Below are 19,475 nucleotides of genomic sequence, written 5' to 3'. Positions count from 1 at the left end.
TAGCATATTTCTTTTTAAAGTGCTCTCACAGTACTTTCTATTGAGGCAATTTGACTATAAGATAGCCTCTCAAGTCCCCTTGCAAACCTCTCACTTGGGCAGCATTGGCCACAGACGAATGCTTAACTCTGGTCAAAGGAAATGGCATTGTGGTAATGATAACAAAGTGTGGAGCTGGATGAACACAGCAGGCCAAGCAGCATCTCAGAAGCACAAAAGCTGATGTTTCAGGCCTAGACCCTTCATCAGAGAGGGGGATGGGGTGAGGGTTCTGGAATAAATAGGGAGAGAGGGGGAGGCGGACCGAAGATGGAGAGAAAAGACAGGTGGAGAGGAGAGTATAGGCGGGGAGGTAGGGAGGGGATAGGTCAGTCCAGGGAAGACGGACAAGTCAAGGAGGTGGGATGAGGTTAGTAGGTAGGAGATGGAGGTGTGGCTTGGGGTGGGAGGAAGGGATGGGTGAGAGGAAGAACGGGTTAGGGAGGCAGAGACAGGGGAGGGGAGATGTTTTAATTCCCGACTGTTTTCCCAACCATGCAGGCATGTAATTTTGGAATGATAGTATTGCATTTGTTATGATATGCCCCCTTTCAGTTGAATTTTCTGCAAATGGACAGTGTCTAAACTTACACAGGAGCAACAACCCCAGCAGCAATGGAACCATTTCCCTCGAGTGAAAAGTGGAAAATGTGAGCAACGGAAAAGATTGCTATTGCAGCACCACCTGGTGTTCCTGGACGTTATTGCCATGCGTTATCAACTAGCTCCTGTAATTGTCTCTTCCTGTTCCCATAGCAAGGTTCCAGGTTGTTGCAATTGAAGCTTATTCGCAAGTGTGTGTGAGATCCATCTTCTCCCCACTCAGCAAACTGATCCACTCAAAGGGTCACAGACCTGTGGAATTCATTACCCCAGAGTGCAGTGGATGCTGGGACATTAAGTTCGACATAAAGGAGCAGGAGATAGACAGATTTTTAATTAGCTGCATTGAAGAGATATGGAGAGTGACCAATGAAGTGGAGTTGAGGCTAAAATGAGATCAACCATGATTGTATCAAATGGCGGAACTGACTGGAGGCGCTGAATTGCCTTCTCCTGCTCCTACTTATTACGTTTTTAACTCAGGCAGAATAATTGAAACAGCAACCCAACTAGATATTTATTTATTGTAAAGCTAAGGGTACAAGACAGTCCTGTTTCAATTCCCACCTGTGCCAGGAATACCTTGCAACACGTTTGCACAGGTTGATTCCAAACACTGATCAGACATCTCTGTGCCTCCTGTTGCGCCACAAGCAAACTGTGCATCCAGGAATAATGGGAACTGCAGATGTAGGAGAATCCGAGATAACAAAGTTTGGAGCTGGGTGAACACAGCAGGCCAAGCAGCATCTTAGGAACACCTAAGATGCTGCTTGGCCTGATGTGCTCACCCAGCTCCAAACTTTGTTAGTGATAATGGGAACTGCAGATGCTGGAGAATCCAAGATAATAAAATGTGAGGCTGGATGAACACAGCAGGCCCAGCAGCATCTCAGGAGCACAAAAGCTGACGTTTCGGGCCTAGACCCTTCATCAGAGAGGGGGATGGGGTGGGAGGGGGAGGCAGACCAAAGATAGAGAGAAAAGAAGATAGGTGGAGAGGAGAGTATAGGTGGGGAGGTGGGGAGGGGATAGGTCAGTCCAGGGAAGACGGACAGGTCAAGGAGGTGGGATGAGGTTAGTAGGTAGGAGATGGAGGTGCTTTGTTATCTCTGTGCATCAGGAATGTTGCTGTATAAATTACTGGCAAGAAGTATGGAAACATACAGCAAGATTGTGAATATCTAATGGGAAAAACAGTCTGAGGGTATCAGCAGAAACATTAACAAATGATGTTGGATATTTGCAAAAGAAGTGAATGAGTGCTCATTCAGCACTGTCATTTATTTTATTCAATCATTGAAAAACGGCTGGAGAAAACTGGTAACTGCTTACAACTATCGCAACTCTTTTACCCTGGCCAATTTTTCCATCTCCTCTCCTGAAGTGTTATGAAATGTGCCCTCGGGGTACAGGTGTTGCATACAGGCAAGACTGCATTCATCAACAAATTGTTGTAGTCTTGGTAAGGTGGTGCATCTTCTCCTGGGATTATGACAGTCCTTGTGGCAATGCTGATCCCACAGTGTTGCTCAGTCACATGATATTGATCCAAAGACAATAAAGAACACCAAGTTTATATAAGACAGATTGGCACATGACCTGGAATGGATGGTATTCCTCTGATAAGGTTGTTTCTGTTCTTCTTAGTGGCAGAATTTGTAAGAGAGGGAGGCATATTTTGTAGAGCACAAATTCTGCTGTCAGCATTGGTAGTGGAGAGTGTAGGTATTAAACCTGCTGGCAGGTGCCTGTCAAGTGAGCTACTATACCTTGAGCAATATTGAACTTCTGGAGAGTTACTGCAGTTACATTCTTCAGTTTGCCAACCCTAACTTGCATGCTATCCAAATCCAATTTCAGGCTAGCAGGCACTGCTTTATTATTGCTGAACATCATGAAACACCCAACAAACAAATCTACTTCTCTCCTTATAATGTATGGAAAGTTGATAATGAAGCAGCTGAAGATGTTTGGGCTGAGGATATTACTCGAAGAATCCTCTCAGTGATGTCCTGAAGCTACAATAACTGACTTCCAATCACAACTATCTTCCTTTGGTTCCATTCACTGGAGAGTTTCCTCATTGACTTCTGTTTTGTTAGCGATGCTTAATACTGCATTTATTTAAATGCTCCCTTTCTGTCTAATCTCCTTTGGCAGCCATCTGCTACCTGTGGGAAAGAAAATTTTCTTTCCATCATTCACTTACCGTAAGTACGTTTCCATGATTTCATCTAAAGATTTGTGTAACATGCTGGACTTCAATGTACTGTAGAGACCATCACCACTTTTCCTTCTTGTTTTGGTTCAGAACCCTGAGTTGAAGTTTAAGAATTGAATTTTGTACAACAGCTTGTTTTAAAAGAGAAGAGAATAAACAGATGTTTGATGTTGGGAACGTCCCCAGAACATTGGCCTAGGTTTCTGGATTACTAGCATGGTGACATTAGAACTATGCCACTGCCTCTCCTTTTTCTAAGGACACTGTAGCTGTATCTGCACCGAGTATTGTTATGCTCAGGGCTGACAGATGCCTAGATGTTGAATTGGTCGATCAAGGCAGGACTGGTGCTAAGCAACCAACCACAAAGAGTATTGATTGGAAAGAGGAAAAGCCAGTTCTGACTTGGTTTTTGCTGCTGTGATTTTTTAAAGTTTCCAGGCCACAGGTTGTTGCTGTGTTTTGTTAACTCTTTAGTTTTTCTCTCAAGTTATCAAATTATTGAGTACACTCAGAAAAGAATGCCAGTCTGGAAGAAATAAGTTAATATTTGTAGATGTCTGCTAAAACTATTTGCATTAATCGGTGACTTCAGAATTTAACCACGATGTACAATTCAATTTGTCCTGCTGTGTTCATCCAGCTCCACACTTTGTTATCTCGGATTCTCTAGCATCTGCAGTTTCCATTATCTCTGTACAATTCAACTTACCTGGTAGCTTGTTGCCATGGGCACATTACAGCAATTGGATTTTTTCATAATCCTTTTTTAAATGGAAGAGGTGCAGTACACATTTTTTTCATTTTATGTGAGTGCCTCAGGCCTGCCAGGTCTGAGAACTAATATTGACATTTAATTGTTCTTGTTGCATTTCCATGGCCCAACCAAACAGCACCCTCCTCTCATGCAATATAAAATGATGCCTGTTTCTTGTGTCTTAGTTCTGATGTGTACATGACAAAACGCTTCAATCCTGTTAACAAGGTGTTTAGCTGGATGAACACAGCAGACCAAGCAGCATCTTAGCAGCAGGAAAGCTGACATTTCGGGCCTAGACCCTTCATCAGAAATGAGGCAGGGGAATGGGGTTCTGAAATAAATAGGGAGAGAGGGGGAGGTGGATCGAAGATGGGTAGAGGAGAAGATAGGTGGAGAGGAGACAGACAAGTTAAAGAGGCGAGGATGGAGCCAATATAGGTGAGTGTAGGTGGGGAGGTAGGGAGGAGATAGGTCAGTCCAGGGAGGACAGACAGGTCAAGGGGGTGGGATGAGGTTAGTAGGTAGGAAGTTGGGGAGCGGCTTGAAGTGGGAGGAGGGGATAGGTGAGAGGAAGAACAGGTTTGGGAGGCGGGGATGGGCTGGGCTGGTTTTGGATGCAGTGGAGGAGGGGATATTTTGAAGCTTGTGCAAAGCCTTTGAAGCTTGAGAACGCCCTCGGCCGTGTCTCCTGTATTTCCCACAACTCATCCCTCACACCCCATCCCTTCAATAACAACCAAAAAAGAATCCCGCTCGTCCTCACATACCACCCCACCAACCTCCGGATCCAATGCATTATCCTCCGACACTTCCGCCATCTGCAATCTGACCCCACCACCAAAGACATTTTTCCATCCCCACCCTTATCTGCTTTCTGGAGGGACCACCCTCTCCATGACTCCCTTGTCCGCTCCACACTCCCCTCCAGCCCCACCACACGCGGCACTTTTCCCTGCAACCGCAGGCAGTGTTACACCTGCCCCCACACCACCCCCTCTCACCCCCATCCAAGGCCCCAATAAGACAACCCACATCAAGTAGATGTTCACCTGCACATCTGCCAATGTGGCATACTGTATCCGCTGTACCCATTGTGGCTTCCTCTACATTGGGGAAACCAAACGGAGGCTTGGGGACCGCTTTGCAGAACACCTCCGCTCGGTTCGCAATAAACAACTGCACCTCCCAGTCATGAACCATTTTAACTCCCCCTCCCATTCTTTAGATGACATGTCCATCATGGGCCTCGTGCAGTGCCACAATGATGCCACCCGAAGGTTGCAGGAACAGCAACTCATATTCCGCTTGGGAACCCTGCAGCCCAATGGTATCAATGTGGATTTCACTACAGTAGGTTTGTCTGATGTAGGTGCACCCTTAGGGCTTCTAAGACTATAAGGGATAGCAAGAGGTAAGCCGTTCAGCCCCTCAAGCCTGCTCTGCCAGTTGATAGGATCATGGCTGACTTTCCTCATGTCCAGTTTTAAGGAGGGATTTCCCAGAATCTCACCCAGCAACACTGAAAGAGGAGTGATATGGTTCCAACTCAGGACCGTGTATTACTGCCTTACAGATGCAATGTTAAGTGCAGATCCTGTCCGATCTTTCCATTGGATGTAACAGACCACACAGTGGCGACAGCAGGGAATTCTGAAACTGCCTTTGATAACATTTATATTCCACAACCGTGACCACCAAAATGTCCAACCCAACCATCTATCCCATTACTGCTCTGTTGAATCTTAAAATGCACTTTCTGGCTTTGTGCGTTTCTTTACACAATACCAATACACTATGCTTGAAAAATGACTTGACTGTGGATTAATTTGCCACTGCATGAGGTCATAAAATATATTACATAAATATAATGTTTCTTTAAAAAAAAGTGGTTGATAAAGGTACAACAAAAAGTTTGGTCAGAAAAATTTGGGGCAGCACGGTGGCTCAGTGGTTAGCACTGCAGCCTCACAGCGCCAGGGACTTGGGTTCGATTCCAGCCTCGGGTAACTGTCTGTGCGGAGTTTGCACATTCTCCCTGTGTCTGCGTGGGTTTCCTCCGGGTGCTCCAGTTTCCTCCCACAGTCCAAAGATGTGCAGGCTAGGTGGATTGGCCATGCTAAATTGCCCGTAGTGTTCAGGGGTATGTGGGTTATAGGGAGATGGGTCTGGGTGGAATGCTCCAAGGGGCGGTGTGGACTTCTTGGGTCGAAAGGCCTGTTTCCACACTATAGGGAATCTAATCTAATCTTAAAAATGGGTTTTCAGGAAGATTTTTAATATCATTTGAAGATATTGAGCTTTAAGTAGAGAAATGTAAACCACAAGATCTAGGCAGTGCTACAATTAAGAAGGGAAGGAGGCAACAGGCACAAAAAGCTAGTGTCAGAAGGATATGAAGTTTGAGCATGTTTTAGTGCTAGCAGATATTACAGAGATAAGGAGAAAGGAGGATCTGAAGTGGCGTAAACATGGTATTTTAATTTTAAATAGGAAAGTTTAAGGCACTGGAAATCAACAGTTGACGATGACCTAGATGATGGATATTCAAGACTTGGTACGGTTTGGACCATATGCACTTTGGTACATAGTTCCATATTAAAAACATTTAATTAACTCAGAGTGTTGATAATATTATTTTGTATATTAGTCAGTTATGAACTACAGCTTTTAGTAGTGCTGCATACTGCATTATACTATAGGTAAACATGTATATGTAGTGCTTTCGTATTCACACACTTGTGATTAGGTATTCCAACATCATTTTATCATCCTGAAAATTCCAAAATTCAAAAATGGTCCCAAGAATTTTGGATCGGAGGTATTATAGTGCAGTAATGTTTTATCCCTATCCTGAAGCAAAACACAGGTCAGCTCCTGGCTTTCTTGTATAGAATCTTATGTATGCTGCATGAATCATATCTTACAATACTGGAGTCTGTGTGGCATCCGCACCAGCTCCTTCAAAGAATACTCCAGTTTCCCTCATTTCTTGTTTCTTTCCAAAGCTCCTTACACTCGTTTCAGGTTTCTGTCCCATTTCACAGTGAAAGCTACAGTTGAATCTGTTTCCACATATCTATCAGGAAGTGCATTGCATTCTGAACGACTTGTTGCGTAAAAATTACAGATATAAATTACCTATCTTTTTTCTTTATCACTGAATTACTTTTGTATCTATGCAAGACGTTCCTACATGATTGATGAAAACAATATCTTCAATGAGTATTATTTTAAGTTTCTTTCAGTTTCACTGGATCTAGTATTTAGACTATTTCATTACGGGAAACTTCCTTATATTAAGGGAGGGATGTGATGCCCTTTAACATTGCTCAGTGCTGCCTCCCTTACTGAGCCATTAACATAAACAAGGTCCAGTCTCTTGACAGGGGCAACCCAGTTTTTAAGGGAACTCATTTTTGAAATGTAAACTTTGTTTTCTGCTTAAGAATCAGCTGCTAAGTGTGTTCCAAGATAACAAGGTGTGGGGCTGGATGAACACAGCGGGCCAAGCAGCACAGGTGTGTTTAAACTAAGTAGTGGGGGTGAGGGGCCAAACTGGAAATTTAAGAATGAAGTTAAAGGGAAAGTGAGAATAAGAGAAGTTAAGAAAGACAACAGAATCAATGGAGCAGAAAACTCAAGAAGGGATCATACCGTATGGCCAAGTGAAATAGGGATTGATAGGAAGGGTGAGGGGAGTAACAAATTAAAAATATTATTTATGAATGCACGAAGCATAAGAAATAAGGTGGATGAGCTTGAGGCTCAGTTTGAAATTGGCAAGTACAATGTTGTGGGGATAACTGAGACGTGGCTTAAAGTGGACAGGGCCTGGGAAATGAATATTCAAGGCTATAGTTGCTATCAAAAGGACAGACTGATGGGCAGAGGGGGTGGGGTGGCCCTGTTGCTGAGGAATGATATTCAGTCCCTTGAGAGGGGGGACATAGAATCAGGAGATGTAGAGTCAATATGGATAGAGCTGAGAAATTCTAAGGGTAGAAAGACCCTAATGGGAGTTTTCTACAGGCCCCCAAACAGTAGTCAGGATGTAGGGTGTAAGTTGAATCAGGAGTTGAAATTGGCCTGTCGCAAGGTATTATTACAGTTGTTATGGGAGATTTCAGTATGTGGGTAGACTGGGAGAATTAGGATGGTACTGGACCCCAAGAAAGGGAGTTTGTAGAGTGCCTCCGAGATGGATTCTTCGAACAGCTCGTACTGGAACCTACCAGGGAGGAGGTAATTCTGGATCTGATGTTGTGCAACAAACTGGATTTGATCAGGGACCTCAAAGTAAAGGAGCCATTAGGAGGTAGTGACCATAATATGATAAGTTTTAATCTGCAGTTTGAGAGGGAGAGGGAGAATCGGAAGTGTCAGTATTGCAGTTGAATAAAGGGAACTATGGAGCTATGAGGGAGGAGCTGGCCAAAGTTCAGTGGTACAATACCCTGGCAGGGATGGCAGTGGAACAACAATGGCAGGTATTTCTGGATATAATGCAGAAGGTGCAGGATCAGTTCATTCCAAAGAGGAAGAAAGATCCTAAGGGGAGGCAGGGGTGGCCGTGGCTGATGGGGGAAGTTAAGGACTGTATAAAGATAAAAGAGAAGAAATATAACATAGCAAAGACGAGCGGGAAGCCGGAGGACTGCGAAGCCTTTAAAGAGCAACAGAAGATAACTAAAAAGGCAATATGCGGAGAAAAAATGAGGTGCGAAGGAAAACTGGCCAAAAATATAAATGAGGAGAGTAAAAGCTTTTTTAGGTATGTGAAAAGAAAAAAAAAGGTTAAGACTAAAATTGGGCCCTTGAAGTCAGAAACAGGCGATTTATTATGGGGAACAAGGAAATGGCAGAAGAATTGAATCGGTACTTTGGATCTGTCTTCACTAGGGAAGACACAAGCAATCTCCCAGATGTAATAGCGGCTGAAGGACCTAGCGTAATGCACGAACTGAAGGGTATTTATATTAGGCAGGAAGTGGTGTTGGATAGACTGTTAGTTCTGAAGGCTGATAAGTCCCTGGGACCTGATGGTCTGCATCCCAGGATACTTAAGGAGGTGGCTCTAGAAATCGTCGACGCATTGGTAATCATTTTCCAATATTCTATAGATTCAGGATCAGTTCCTGTGGATTGGAGGGTGGCTAATGTTGTCCCACTTTTCAAGAAAGGAGGGAGAGAGAAAACAGGGAATTATAGAACGGTTAGCCTGACGTCGGTGTTGGGAAAGATGCTGCAGTCAATTATAAAAGATGAAATTACGACTCATTTGGAAAGCAGTAACAGGATAGGTTAGAGTCAACATGGATTTACGAAGGGGAAATTGTGCTTGACTAATCTTCTGGAATTTTTTGAGGATGTATCTATGAAGATGGACAAGGGAGAACCAGTGGATGTAGTGGGGTCTAGGCCCGAAACGTCAGCTTTTGTGCTCCTGAGATGCTGCTTGGCCTGCTGTGTTCATTCACCTTCACACTTTGTTACCTTGGATTCTCCAGCATCTGCAGTTCCCATTATCACAGTGGATGTAGTGTACCTGGACTTTCAGAAAGCCTTTGATAAAGTCCCGCATAGGAGATTGGTGAACAAAATCAGGGCACATGGTATTGGGGGCAAAACACTGACTTGGATTGAAAATTGGCTGGCTGACAGGAAGCAAAGAGTCGTGATAAATGGATCCCTTTCGGAATGGCAGGCGGTGACCAGTGGGGTGCGACAAGGTTCGGTGCTGGGATGGCAGCTGTTTACAATATACATTCATGATATAGATGAAGGCATTAAAAGTAATATTAGCAAATTTGCTGATGACGCAAAGCTGGGTGGCAGTGTGAAATGTGAGGAGGATGTTATGAAAGTACAGGGTGACTTGGACAGGCTAGGTGAGTGGACGGATGCATGGCAGATACAGTTTAATGTGGATAAATGTGTGGTTATCCACTGTGGTGGCAAGAACTGGAATCAGATTACTATCTAAATGGAGTCAAGTTAGGTAAAGGGGAAGTACAACGAGATCTAGGTGTTCTTGTACATCAGTCAATGAAAGCAAGCATGCAGGTACAGCAGGCAGTGAAGAAAGCTAATAGCATGCTGGCCTTCATCACACGAGGAATTGAGTACAGGAGCAAAGAGGTCCTTCTGCAGCTGTACAGGGCCCTGGTGAGACTGCACCTGGAGTATTGTGTGCAATTTTGTCCTCCAAATTTGAGGAAGGACATTCTTGCTATTGAGGGAGTGCAGCGTAGGTTCACGAGGTCAATTCCCGGAATGGCAGGACTATCGTATGTTGAAAGATTGGAGCGACTGGGCTTGTATACACTTGAGTTTAGAAGGATGAGAAGGGATCTGATTGAGGTGTATAAGATTATTAAGGGATTGGGCACTCTGGATGCAGGAAGCATGTTTCCGCTGATGGTTGAGTCTAGAACCAGAGGACACAGTTTAAAAATAAGGGGTAGGCCATTTAGAACGGAGTTGAGTAACAACTTCTTCACCAAGAGAGTGGTGGGTATTTGGAATGCTTTGCCCCAGAAGGCAGTGAAGGCCAAGTCTCTGGATATTTTCAAGAAAGAGATGGATACAGCTCTTAAAGATAGTGGAATCAAGGGTTTTGGGGATAAGGCAGGAACAGGATACTGATTGTGGATAATCAACCAGGATCATAATGAATGGTGGCCTACTCCAGCTCCTATTGTTTATTGATTCTCTAGCACCTGCAGTTCCCATCATCTCTGTGTTCCAACGTTTTCTGGTTCAGGTTCACTCGAAGTTTGTTTCAGTGCCATTCTTATAAACCCATTAAATTAATAGACAAATACAGCAGAGATCATTCAGCCCATCTAGTTTGACTGCCCCAGAGGTTTTTTTAAATGAACTAGCCGCAGCCTGCTGGGCTCTCATTGTAACTTCACAGCGGTCCCTGTGGTTACCAGCAGTGCGCGTGCGCACTCGTCATGCACAAGGCGCATGCGTGAACTTGAGTCCAAAATAAACTGCCACTGGGTGCTTCTCGGGGAACAATTAGAGCGAGGGTGCTTGAAAAAAAGTGAGGGACAGTGCGGGGCGGAAGGGGAATACGGGTGCTGCAAAATGTGAGGGTTAGCGCGGGGCGGAAGGGGATTTTTGGGCCTGAGAAAAGTGAGGGCCAATGAGGGGCGGAAATGGAAGAAGGGGGCTGAAAAAGGTGAAGTATAGCGCGGGGCGGAAGGTTGAGGGGTTGGTGAAAAAGGTGAGTGTCGGAGTGGAGCGGAAGGAAGGGCTGGGTGGGATGAGGCGAAGTGCAAGGTCAGCATCAGCCGGTCAGAGCGGGTGCGGCGGCTGGGCGGAGTGTATGAGGAGAGGCAAGAAGATGGGGAGTGTGGAGGTTCCGAGCACCGAGCTGATGCAGGAATACGCGGGCGGCGGTTCGGACGGAGTCGGCGTGCCGCGGTTCGGTTGGAGGATCTGCCTGGCCCACCAGTTCAGGGAGCAGAGGAAGCCGTTCGAGGCCAGCGACGTGTCCCTGGCACATATGATCGACCACCTGGGCCTGGGAATCCGGTGAGCGAGGGCCCGGAAAAGGGTGTTTAAAAGCCGGGTGACAACTGGAAGAACTGAGGATGCTAACCTAAACGTTAACGGATGCTGCCAGACCTGCTGATCTTTTCTAGCAACTTCTGTTTGTGTTAAAAGCGAGAGCTGTTTGCTTTGGAGCTTTTTTTGACTTGATGAAGTTGGTGTTTAAATGGTAGCTGATATCGCCGGCCTAGGATTTGGTGCTGTTTGCTTTGTTATTGTTGTTGATTCTATGTAAATTCCCTCGCCCACTGGCATTGATAACAGGTGTCGCTCTGTTCTGCGATTTGAAATAGCCCCAATGCGGGTAACACCTGCCGCCCACCGCGAAGCGTGCAAAATCTGGGAAAAAAAGAGGTGCTAGTATCAGCAGTGTCACTAGCTTATTATTACCCTGAAAGATTTTAAATTTTCTCCGTTACTATTTAGATTACAATACACTAACTCTGACCTGCACAAAAAACAGAAGTTGCTGGAAAAGCTCGGCAGGATTTGTGAAGAAAAAAAATCTCGGGTCCGGGCGACCCTTCCTCAGAACAGCAACTTCTGTTTTTTGTTCTTGATTTACAGCATCCACGGGTCTTTCAGTTTTTAAACTGTGAACTGCGGTCGTCAGAGATTCTTTCCGTATAGCAGCAGGCTGTTTGCAAGTCTGTGTTGAGTCCCCGGAAGAGCAGTTTGCTCCTCGTCCCATTATCTGTGCCTTCTCCCAGTAACCCTGCGCAAGATCTTAACCTGGAATTTGCTGTGTTTTTATAAAAAGCTCTTGTATGTTATCATTGTTCGCCAAATGCAAGGCGGCAGTTGCCTTCATGAAAGAATCCATTCATCTTCCCGTGCTGTTCAGTGGCATTGCCGTCACAGAATCCCCACAATATCGATATTCGAGGGTTACTATGGACCAGCCATATTAATACATTGGCTAGAAGAACAGGACAAAGACTCTTAATTCTGTTGAATAACTCACCTGTTGTCTCCAAAGTGTTTACCCACTAGTTACAAGATATAACTCTGGACTGTGATTGAATACACTCCACTTGCTTGGAATGAATGCTTTACCTTCAACTCCATCCAGAACAAAGTCATAGATTTGTACAGCATGAAAATGGACCCTTCGGTCCAACTGGTCCATGCTGATCAGATATCAGGGAGGGGTTCAGAACTTTTAGGACATCGGGACTGGTTCTGGGGAGGTGGGACTATTACAAACTGGGGGGTGAACACCTGGGCAGGACTGGAATCAAGTCCTAGGGGGTGCTTTTGCTAACGCTGTTGGGGAAGGTTTAGACTAATGCGGCAGGGGGATGGGAACCAAGTGAGGAGGTTAGTGGACAGTAAGGAGATAGTAACTAAAGCCTGTAAGGAATTAGATAATGAAGTCAGTGTGACTAAGGGGAAGAGTAGGCAGAGAGGAAATGATGAGCAAAGGGACAGGCGGTCTGAGGCGCATTTGTTTAAATGCGAGAAGTATAGTAGGTAAGGCAGCTAAACTTAGGGCTTTGATTAGTGTGATTTTATTGCTATTACTGAGACTTGGTTGAGGGAAGGACAGATTGGCAACTAAATCTCCCAGGATATAGATGCTTCAGGTGGGATAGAGAGGGAAGTAAAAGGGGTGGAGGAGTTGCATTACTGGTCAGTGAGGATATCACAGCTGTGCTGAAGGAGGGCACTGTGGAGGACTCGAGCAGTGAGACAACATGGGCAGAGCTCAGAAAAAGGGTGTGGTAACAATGTTGGGCTGTACTACAGGCCTCCCAACAGTGAGCGTGAGATAGAGGTAAAAATATGTAGATACATTATGGAAAGATGTAGGAGCAACGGGGTGGTAGTGATGGGAGATTTTAATTTTCCCAACATTGCCTGTGACTCACTTAGTGTTAGGCATTTAGATGGAGCAGAATTTGTAAGGAGCATCCAGAAGGGTTGTCTAGAGCAGTATGTAAATAGTCCAACTCGGGAAGGGGCCATGCTGGACCTGTGTTGGGGAATGAGCCCGGCCAGGTGGTTGAAGTCCTAGTAAGGGATTACGTTGGGAATAGTGATCACAATTCCGTAAGTTTTAGAACACTGATGGACAAAGGAGAGTGGTCCTAAAAGAGTGCTGAATTGGGGGAAGGCCATTTATAGCAAGATTCAGCAGGAGCTGGGGAATGTGGATTGGGAGCAGCTTTTTGAGGGTAAATCCACATTTGATATGTGGGAGGCTTTTAAAGAGAGGTTGATTAGAGTGCAGGACAGACATGTCCCTGTGAAAATGAGGGATAGAAAGGGCAAGATTAGGGAACCATGGATGACAGGTGAAATTGAGAGACTAGCAAAGAGGAAAAAGGAAGCATACATAAGGTCTAGGTGACTGAAAACAGATGAAGCTTTGGAAGAATAATCAGGAAAGTAGGACCAATCTGAAATGAGGAATTGAGGGCTAAAAGGGGCCCTGAAAATATCTTTAACAAACAGGGTTAAGGAAAATCCCAAAGCCTTTCATACATAAGGAACAAGAGGGTAACTAGAGAAAGGGTTGGCCCATGCAAGAACAAAGGAGGGAAGTTATGCGAGAAGTCAGAAAAAATGAGTGAGATTCTTAGTGAGTCTTTTGTGTCGGTATTCACTGAGGAGAGGGACATGATGAATGTTGTGGTTAAGGATAGATGTTTGATTACTCTAGGTCAAGTCGGCGTAAGGGGTGGGAAGTGTTGGGTATTCTGAAAGGCATTAGGGTGGACCTGGTCCAGATTTCAACTGGCTTCAAAATCTCTTTTCCCCCCCCGCATCTCAAAACCAGCCCAGCTTGTCCCCGCCTCCCGAACCTGTTCTTCCTGTCACCTATTCCCACCTCCCACCTCAAGCCGCACCTCCATTTCTTACCTACTAACCTCATCCCGCTCCCTTGACCTGTCTGTTCACCCCAGACTGACCTATCCCCTCCCTACCTCCCCACCCATACTCTCCTCTTCACCTATCTTCTCCTGTATCCATCTTCAGTCCACCTCCCCCTCTCCCTATTTATTTCAGAATCCTCTCCCCATCCCTCTTTTCTGATGAAGGGTCTAGGCCCGAAACGTCAGCTTTTGTGCTCCTAAGATTCTGCTTGGCCTACTGTGTTCATCCAGCCCCACACTTTGTTATCCCAGATGGGATCTATCCCAGGTTACTGAGGGAAGCAAGGGAGGAAATAGCTGGGGCCTTAACAGATATCTTTGCATCCTTGAGCACGGGTGAGGTTCCGAAGGACTGGAGAATTGCTAATGTTGTCCCCTTGTTTAAGAAGGGTAGCAAGGATAATCCAGGTAATTATAGACCGGTGAGCCTGACACCAGTGGTGGGGAAACTGCTGGAGAAATACTCATGGATAGGATCTGTTTACATTTGGAAGAAAATGGGCTTATTAGTGATAGGCAGCATGGTTTTGTGCAGGAAAGGTCATGTCTTACCAACTTAATAGAATTCTTTGAGGACGTGACAAAGATGATAGATGAGGGAAGGGCTGTGGATGTTGTACACATGGACTCCAGTAAGGCGTTTGATAAGGTTCCCCATGGTAGGCTGAAGGAGAAAGTGAAGTTGCATGGGGTCCAAGGTGTATGATCTAGATGGATAGAGAACTGGCTGGGCAACAGGAGACAGTTGTAGTGGAAGGAAGTTTCTCAGAATGGAGAACTGTGACCAGTTGTGTTCCACAGGGATGTGTGTTAGGACCACCGTTGTTTGTAATATACATAAATGATCTGGAGGAAGGTATAAGTGGTCTGATTAGCAAGTTTGCATACAACGCTAAGATTGGTGGAGTAGCAGATAGTGAAAGGGACTGTCGGAGAATGCAGCAGAATATAGATAGATTGGAGAGTTGGGTGGAGAAATGACAGGTGGAGTTCAATCCAGGCAAATGAGAGGTTTTGGAAGATCCAATTCAAAAGCGAACTGTATGGTAAATGGAAAAGCCCTGGGGAAAATTGATGCACAGAGATCTGGGTGTTCAGGTCCATTGTACCCTCAAGGTGGCAACGCAGGTCAGTAGTGGTCAAGAAGGCATAGGGCATGCTTTAATTCATAGGATGGGGCATTGAGTGCAAGAGTTGGCAGGTCATGTTTATAGTTGTATCGGACTTTGGTTCGACCACATTTGGAATACTGCCTACAGTTCTGGTCACCACATTACCAAAAGGATGTGGATGCTTTGGAGAGGGTGCAGAGGAGGTTCACCAGGATGTTGCCTGGTATGGAGGGTGCTAGCTTTGAAGAGAGATTGGAGTAGATGAGGATTATTTACATTAGAGAGACGGAGGTTGGGTGGGCGGGGGGGAAACCTGATTGAGGTCTACAAAATCATGAGGTGTAGACGGACGATAGCAAGAAGCTTGTTTCCACAGTTGGGGACTGAATTACGAGGGGTCACAATTTCAAGGTGAATGGGGAAAAGTTTAGGGGAGATATGAGTGGACAGTTCTTTACTCAGGTGGGTGCCTGGAACACATTGCCAGTGGAGGTGGTGGAGGTGGGCACGCTAGCATCATTTAAGATGTATCTAGACAGACACGTGAATGGGCAGGGAGCAGAGGGATACAGATCCTTGAAAAATAGGTGACAGTTCTAGATAGAGGATCTCGATCAGCGCAGTCTTAGAGGGCCGAAGGGCCTGTTCCTGTGCTGTAATTTTCTTGTCCTGTGTTCTTTGTTCCATATCCTAAATTGATTTGATCCAGTTTGCCAGCATTTAGCCCAAGCCCCTCTAAACTGTTCCGATTCATATACCCATCCAGATGCCTTCTAAATGTTGTAGTTGTACCAGCCTCCAATACTTCCTCTGGCAGCTCATTCCATACATGCACTGTCCTCTGCATGAAAATATTACTCCTTAGGTTTTTTTAATTTGTTTCCCTCTCACCTTAAACCTATGCCCTCTACTTTAGGACTCCCCAACCCAGGGGAAAAGACTTTGACTATTCACCCTATCCATGTTCCTCGTGATTTTCTAAGCCTCTAGAGCCAAAAAGATGAGGGCAGTATCTGTATTAGAATTCCACCACCTGCAGGTCCTCCTTCTAACATGTACCATCTTGAAATGGCCATTCCTTTCCTGTCATTGAGTGAAAGTCCTGGAATTTCCTTCCTCATAGGTCGTATCCGATGAAAGAATAATTTTAAAAATAATCAGGTCAAGCTTTTGAACTTATTTGTTTCAAATGGAGACAGGAGTTGATTAAGTATCCTGTATGGTCTGATGAGGGCTATACTAATATAAACTGAATTCTGTAAATGATTCATGCATTTTTTAGTTGTCTGTCATTATGTACTCCAATTCTATTTCTAAACAGTTATTTGAAATGGTGGTATAGAAAAACTCGAATCGAGAAGAGGGCACCTTTTATTGACTCTTTTAATTCTATTCCATTGCGTCAGATTTATGGTAAGTGCATATGAGTACATTTTTAAACGTGGTGCAATAATTTGAAGGTTTTTTGAGATTGCTGTACAGTTAGAATTTCCAGTTTGTTATTGCTGTTTGTTGTTGCCATTTGAATAACACTGATTATTTTAATCATGTAAATGCCAATGGCAGAATAGGTTCCTTACCCTTGCTATGCAGTGGATATGTGCAAGGAATTAAGACAAATATACAAGTGTCGACCTTTACTGTTCATTTTCACCAAGCAATTAGGCTACCCTTCTTTTTTTGACATGCAAACAGTAGGAATAATTTTGCTAAAATAATTTCAGGAAGTATGATGAATAGGTGGAGTTAAAATATCAACCTGATTTTTCTTTTCAGGGGCTCCACTCGGTGGGTTTGGAGGGGGTACCATTACAAGGGGCTGGCGAGGGGAGTTTTGCAGGTGGCAGCTAAACCCAGGAATGTACTCCTATGACACTGTGATTGAGAACCAGGTATGCATTTGATTGCAGGAGTAAGGCTGCTGTGAAGCTTAATATTGACCTTGAATACTCTTGTAAATTTGAGCTGTTGCAAAAAAAACAGCATTCGCAATGGTGCTATTTTTGAAATGTTTTTTTCTTACTAGTAGTGTAAATAAAAATGTAAGAAAAATAAACTGATTATTATGTTTCTGTTTTGCAGTAATGATAACCCAGTTAGACTTGTCTTGCCTAAAATTTGACTTCTTAAGAAAAACCTTTAGTTGGGTATCGCTTTAATCTATAAGAGAGTGTGCAATTTGGTGCTAAGTTAATTTTAGCTTTTCTGGAGCCTGCAGATCATATGAGCTTTCTCCCTTGGCCACAGTCATGTTGATGTTTATCCAGTTGATGTTTCACACAGTGCTTGTTAACTACTTCATGAACATGTTGCAGAATATTTCGTTCTCGGCAAACTCTTGAGGTAGTTTTAAGTATTGGCACTTGTGTCAAGACAGTTCTCTTTTCCCTATTATTTCTAATCAGCAATCGGTCATTGTTGAAATCAACACATGGATTCAACAAAATAACTATAGCTTTGTGATGTGGATAAGGGTGTGTAACAACAGCATCCCAAATGAATCCGCCAGTCCACTGTTCACAACATTTTCCTGTGCACTGGTTAGACCTGAAGACCATTTACTAGGCAGCAACAAAGGCTGAAGAGTTTCTGACTTTGCATTCTCGGATGTATCCTCAACCTCTCTTGATAGATCAAAGTCACCAACATGAGCTTGGCCATGCCTACTGGATGAATTATAGCTGTATACCAGTTACATTCTGTGCAGTGGATTGGCCACTGGCTCTCCTAACTGCGGTAGGTGCTGTAAGCAGTTTAATTTCTGCTCGTCAACTGTTCCAATTAAGCAGCATCCCATAAACACACCCTCGGCAAAAGGAAATTTGGCATGATAAATTCATTCATGTGCCATTTCCGATCCAGGAGAAAGTAAAAACCAAAAGAATGAATCAAATAGCAGGGCAAGAGAAACCTGTAGCTAGCAGCTTCAACTGCTAAACCCCAGCTTCAACAGCTGAAAGCAAAACTAAAACCCTGGGTCTGTGTGCCTGACTCCAACCACTTGTGCTTTCTTCTTTTTTTTTGTCTTTTTTTTAAACACCCAAAACTATTTATTCTGCTTCCCATCGAGCAAACACTTTGGTCCCAGGTTTACAACACCTCTCCAAAAGAAACAGGACAGAACAAATTCTTAAAGATATTTTTCATCACTGCTGGATTGCTCAGATTTTTTTTGTGACAGAGACAGTGTTCGCACAGAAACCATACCAGATACTCTTGGGGGCGGGGCGGGGCGGCGGTGGAGGAGGAATAACCTACTGCAACACAAGTGTCTGGAATAAGCTTTAAATTCTTTTTATATTGAACATAGAACATCACAGCACAGTACAGGCCCTTCGGCCCTCGATGTTGTGCCAACCTGTCTTATCGATCTGAAGCCCATCTAACCTACACTATATCATGTACGTCCATATGCTTATCCAATGACGACTTAAATGTACCTAAAGCTGGCGAATCTACTACTGTTGCAGGCAAAGCGTTCCATTCCCTTACTACTCTGAGTAAAGAAACTACCTCTGACATCTGTCCTATATCTTTCACCCCTCAATTTAAAGCTGTGCCCCCTCGTGCTCACCGTCACCATCCTAGGAAAAAGGCTCTCCCTATCTAACCCTCTGATTATTTTATACGTTTCAATTAAGTCACCTCTCAACCTTCTTCTCTCTAATGAAAACAGCCGCAAGTCCCTCAGCCTTTCCTCGTAAGACTTTCCCTCCATACGACGCAACATCCTAGTAAATCTCCTCTGCACCCTTTCCAAAGCTTCCACATCCTTCTTGTAATGCGGTGACCAGAACTGTACACAATACTTCAAGTGCAGCCACACCAGAGTTTTGTACAGCTGCAGCGTAACCTCTTGGTTCCGGAACTTGATCCCTCTATTAATAAAAGCTAAAACACTGTATGCCTTCTTAACAGCCCTGTCAACCTGGGTGGCAACTTTCAAGGACATTGGTTAGTAAACTTCCTACAGGATGTACCAATACGATGAATGAGACACTTAACTGGATTTCTGTTGTTCCCAGTTTACTGTCTGCTTAAGGAAGAATGGACAGACTATTTACCAACAAGTACTTTCTGTTGAGAGACCTCATAAGCTGCAGAGTTGGAACTGGGGCTACTGTGGAGAATATGGTTTTTACCATGCCCTTTATCCACGTGCTTGGACGGTTTACAAACTTCCAGGACAAAATGTAACTCTGACGTGTCGGCAGATATCTCCAATTATTCCTCACAATTATATGGTTAGTATTATTGTTAGCAGCATGTTATTATGCCAGATGATCAGGAAAATT

General features: G+C 44.4%; 1 protein-coding gene across 3 annotated transcripts in view; it reads left to right on the top strand.

Annotated features, from left to right (window-relative positions):
* The first annotated feature begins 10,763 nt into the window (after window positions 1-10,763).
* The window catches only part of gba2 (glucosidase, beta (bile acid) 2), a 61,320-nt gene continuing 52,608 nt past the window's right edge, over window positions 10,764-19,475 (top strand). Inside the window, exons 1-4 of one of the 3 annotated variants that reach the window (XM_048531278.2) lie at window positions 10,764-10,815; window positions 16,502-16,593; window positions 16,957-17,072; window positions 19,206-19,424. In XM_048531278.2, coding sequence (XP_048387235.1) covers window positions 17,040-17,072; window positions 19,206-19,424 — 252 coding nt within the window. In that variant the 5' untranslated portion in view covers window positions 10,764-10,815; window positions 16,502-16,593; window positions 16,957-17,039. The other 2 variants (XM_059648975.1, XM_048531269.2) reach the window with 2 other exon arrangements.

The sequence above is a fragment of the Stegostoma tigrinum genome, chromosome 1 (assembly GCF_030684315.1).
Source record: "Stegostoma tigrinum isolate sSteTig4 chromosome 1, sSteTig4.hap1, whole genome shotgun sequence".
Lineage (NCBI taxonomy): Eukaryota > Metazoa > Chordata > Chondrichthyes > Orectolobiformes > Stegostomatidae > Stegostoma > Stegostoma tigrinum.
Note: the sequence above shows the minus strand (reverse complement) of the source record. Positions and strands in the feature narration are given on the sequence as shown.